This window comes from Chondrus crispus, genomic scaffold (assembly GCF_000350225.1).
Source record: "Chondrus crispus Stackhouse genomic scaffold, scaffold_207, whole genome shotgun sequence".
NCBI classification, from domain to species: Eukaryota; Rhodophyta; class Florideophyceae; order Gigartinales; family Gigartinaceae; genus Chondrus; species Chondrus crispus.
The window spans coordinates 162,246-166,854 of NW_005179081.1; the positions used below are offsets into that span (position 1 = coordinate 162,246).

Consider the following 4,609-nt stretch of genomic DNA (forward strand, 5'->3'; position numbering starts at 1 on the left):
GGATCATCTGACTCAGTGGTTTTCTCTGCAACTGGGTGGGAGGACGGATGCAAAGCAAGAGAGATCAACGCAACCATTTGTGGTGCGCCCTTTTGAATCGCATCTCCCTGAAAGGGTCAGTCAAGAAGTGTGCCTTCGGGAACGGCCCTTAGGCCCTGAGGGCCGTTCCTAACGAAGAGTTCGGTGTGCTACAGTGTAGCACGCAAGCACCCTGAAACTTGGCATGAATGTATTGGTTGAAAAAATTATTGGAAATGCTTTTACTCCCGTTCAACCAATCCATTCATGCCAAATGTCAGGGTGCTTGCGTGCTAGCACACCGAAGGGATCTATCTATGTACATGACATTACAGTATTTAGAACCTCATTGATGCCAACGGAGGTGATTGGTGTTGAGTTGTTTTTTTTGTGTTGTAGAAAATGAATCATCAGATCAATTCCAGGAACAAAAGCGTGACATGTTCCTGGCGCGAAGAATGTTGCAGGCATGCTGTCGCACAGACGGAAACACTGGTCGCAAGGAATCCGGAAACTGTGTAGGATGTTCGACAGCGGTATTTCTCTACCTGCAGAACTCTAGATTACCTACAGTAATGTACAGTCGATGCAAAACCGCGGCATGCGTTTCCCATTACCAGAAACTGTTCAGTCGGTTACACAAGGACCGTACTGAGTTTTACATTGTGCAGTTCATGATTGCTTGTCTGCAAATATGGCGTGCAACCCAGAACCCAGAACAATCCGAATAAGGACAGAGACTTGTCCAGTACAGTAGCATTAGCCTCGAGAGTTGGGCTGTGGTAAAAAAATTTCCAATCCAATATCTACAAGCAGGCATCTGCTGATGGTAGAGGGACCCCCTACTGTACATCTATCTAAAAAAAAGAGCTTGACGCTTCGGTAAAGAAACGTGTTTCTCACCAGGGCTGTGATCGCTTGCGGTACCTTGTTTATTCAGTGCTTTCAGTACATCTTATACTGCATATGAAGGCCAAGCATCTGCACGATGAGGTAGAGTCGTGAACAAGAGTGGTCCGGCTTGGAAATCTCGCAATCTCAAGGTGTAATGTTGGCTGGCACTGCGTCATGACTCTGCTGCATCTTGTTTACTACGTCGATAAGTGAACGGAGGCAACGTGTGAGGAAGGCAAAGCGGGGGGGGGGGGGGGGGGTTCGACGTGAAGAGGGGTCTTCCGTACATATTTTAATTAAATAAGAATGTTTAGAAGTACAGTACAGAACAGAAAGAAAATACTGTGGTACAGTGTGACGTATTGCACTCGTACTCGAACCATTCACGTGTAAACGTGTATCATGCCTTGACCTCACCAGCGTGAGATCGCGGTGACGTACGGTGCTGAGGTCCATCTGCTCGCCTTCAGACAACGTCTGTTTACCATAGATCTGAATGCCGTAGTCGGATGGACAATTGCATATTCACAGTGAACGGCTCGGCGAGCTCCAGAGAGCACATTGCACTTCGTGAATAAGCTCCACACCCCCAGTCGTCACGAGAATCTTCACGATGGACGAAGTGCAAACCGTCCAATTCTATGCTCCCTTCGATGTCCGCGTCATATCGAGTCCGTTCCCCTCTCCTCCCGGCGCGAACCAAGCGCTCATCAAGAACAAGCTGAGCGCCATATCCGCCGGGACGGAGCTCCTCGTGTACCGCGGTGACATGCCCGCCGACATGCCGACTGATGCCGTAATCTCAACGCAAGCCACGGCCTTTAGCTACCCCTCCACCTACGGCTACGCCGCGGTCGGCACAGTCTCCTCCGTCGGCGCGGAAGCCTCTGGCCTCGCCGTCGGCGACCATGTATTCGCCTTCCGCGAGCACACCTCCGCCTTCACCGCCGCGATCCCCGACCTGCTGCGCGTGCCGGCGGACATCGCGGCGGCCGACGCGGTGTTCTTTCCGAACATGGAGACGGCTGTATCGCTCGCGATGGACGCCGCGCTTCTCCCTGGCGAGACGGCGTGCGTGGTGGGGCAGGGAGTCGTGGGTCTGCTGGTGGTGGCTGCGCTGCGCAAGCTGCACCCGTACAGCACGGTGATCGCGGTGGACATCGCGGAGCCGCGGCGGCGGCTGTCGCGCGAAAGCGCCGGCGCGCACGCGGCGCTGGACCCGGGCGCGGCGGGCTTCGGCGCCGACTTTGTGTGCGCGGCCGGGCATGCGCGCGGCGCGGACGTGAGCGTCGACGTGTCCGGCGCGGGCGGGGGACTCGACGTCGCCATCAGGGCCACGCGCGACCACGGGCGCGTCGTGCTCGGGTCGTGGTACGGCGCGAAGGAGGTCGCGCTGGCGAGCTTGGGCGGCCGGTTCCATCGGTCGCACATTCAGGTGGTGGCGTCGCAGGTCAGCCACATCCCCCCTGCCATCGCGGCGCGCTGGTCAAAGCAGCGGCGCTTCGAGCTCGCGTGGAAGCTGGTGCGGGACGTACAACCCTCGCGGCGGTTTCCGGTGACGTACGCTCCCATCGGAAAGGCAGCGGAGATGTACAAGCAAGTGGCAGCGGGAGAGCATGTACAGGTGGTGTTCACGTACGGGGAATGACTCCAATAGCGATCAAAGGCGACGCACCTTCAAGATCTCGCGCACGTTGCTGCATCCGTCCCTAATCTCCTTGACAACGTCGACCTCCACGCGCACGCCATCAGCCTCCGCAGCCATCTCCTTGACGCGCTTCGCAAACTCTCTCGTGCCGCCCCCAACGCCAAAATAGTAGGTCTTGCCGGCCACGAAGGCGACGCCGCCGACCGGCAGCACGGCCAAGATGCACTCTGCAAGCTGTTCGATCTGGTCCTTCGCATAGACGGTATCGCTGGACAGGACGACGGGGTACTTCCTCCCGAGCACGGGCGGGAGCCCGGCCCACGCGCCCGCGAAGAGCTTGACGACGTGCTCGCAGCGGGGGACGTTGGCGCGCAGGTTGGGGGCGGTGACGTCGTCGAGGACCTCTGCGTTGTAGTCCTGCACGTGGACGGGGTCGGCGCCGCACTTGGCGGCGACGATGGCCGGGAAGGCGTGGCCGGCGCCCAGCTCGAGCACGGCGCTCCCGCGAAGGCGGGGCTGCTCGGCGCGGTAGAGATGCTCGGCCAGGTCGACGGCGCACTCCCACAGCTTGTACCCGCCCTCGTACGTGGCGGGGAGGATATCCGCGCCCGTCGGGGACAGATGGGGCGGCGGCGTGGCGATGGACTTGCGCAGGAGGAGCGCGGATTCGCACAGCGGGACGGCGTCGTGCGGCGCGGAGGGGAGGAAGGGGCTGGCGGCGAGTGGGTGGGGGCGCGGGGGCGCGTCGAAGGTGGCGGGGGGTGCAGTGGAAGAGGTGCGGGGGGAGGTTGGCGAGGGTTTTGGGTCGTTGAAGCTGAACTTAAACATCGGGAGGAGGGAGGAGAGAGAGATGCGAGACTGCAGGAAGGGGAAGGTCGGAAGATGAATATGAAGAGAAAGGGGGAACGGGCGCGGATGGATTTCGGGGGCAGCAGGGACTGGGCGAGGTGGTTGTGATCGGTCTGGCGCGTTCTCAGTGCCAAGTGTGTTTGAAAGCACGTGTCCACGTGCGGCTGTAATGGGCAACGAGTTACAGCGAATGTCAGGGAATGGAGCGAGAGTGAAGTAATTTTAGTATCTGTCACGGACCCCGGTCGATCTGTGCCGCAGTCATCCGTCGATGGGCAGTCAAGCGGTGAGCAAATCGCCTGACGTGTCGAGTCGCGGCAGAGCACCATCTTCCCATGACGGCACTCACCTTAATAACCCTGCTATCTCCCAAGACACTCTACCGCAACAAGCATTCCTGTTTCATCCTCATTTTCGGGCTCCTGTAAAATAGTCTGGGCTATACTAAATCCTGTTCACGGGTGTAGATTGGAAACGGGCACGACCCACCAACCAGGCACAATGTTCTCTCTATGGCGCGGGTGGGGGCCGGGCGGGATTGGAGGCGCGAGCTGGGGGTGAGGCAGGGGGGTTGGAGTAGTTGCTGGAGTCTGGAAGGCGAGCTACATTTGGCGAGACAGAACGGCGCTTATCTTGATAACCAATCTTCCCGCGCCCGATACTACAAGTCGCATGAGGATTGGAAACGGGCGCGACCTGCGCACCTACCCAAAACGCATCCCTCTGCCCTGCGCCAAACGCTCCCCCTCCGCCCGCCCCCGTCCGCTCACTTGAACAGGCCGTGCGCCTCAATGTAGTTCACTACCGGCGTTGGCGTCATATACATAATACTCTCGCCCCTCTGCACGCACCCTCTGCGAAGAAACTGGTCAGCACGGGTACACAGGCCTTCCACGGCGCGAAAAACGGGCGAGCACAACCTACCTAACCGCGCTCGAGCTCAAGTCCCAAACGACGCCGGTCATCTCCTCGCACACCCCGCCCAAAGCTCTGAGCCTTTCCCCCACGGCGTCCCCCTCTCCCCTGGCGACCCACAGCAGGCCGGCCTCCGCGAGCAGGGCGGCCAAGCTCTGCTCGGTCCAGGCCGGGCCCTCCATGCCTCTGACCAAGTCTGCGCCGCACACGACGCGGACATCGACTTTGCCGCGCACGGCGCGGCTGATCCTGCGGACGAGCTCCCACGTGCACACGAAGCGCCCC

The 4,609-nt window shown here is 59.5% G+C and overlaps 1 protein-coding gene across 1 annotated transcript; it reads right to left on the bottom strand.

Annotated features, from left to right (window-relative positions):
• Window positions 1-2,589: 2,589 nt before the first annotated feature.
• On the bottom strand, window positions 2,590-3,738 carry CHC_T00003960001 (hypothetical protein). The gene has a single exon (XM_005715209.1). The coding sequence runs from the start codon at window positions 3,736-3,738 to the stop codon at window positions 2,590-2,592; it is 1,149 nt and encodes a 382-aa protein (XP_005715266.1).
• Window positions 3,739-4,609: the final 871 nt, after the last annotated feature.

Excerpts from the sequence above, each read along its gene's own strand:
- CHC_T00003960001 (XM_005715209.1), bottom strand. The coding sequence starts at position 3,738 with ATGGTGCTCTGCCGCGACTCGACACGTCAGGCGATTTGCTCACCGCTT.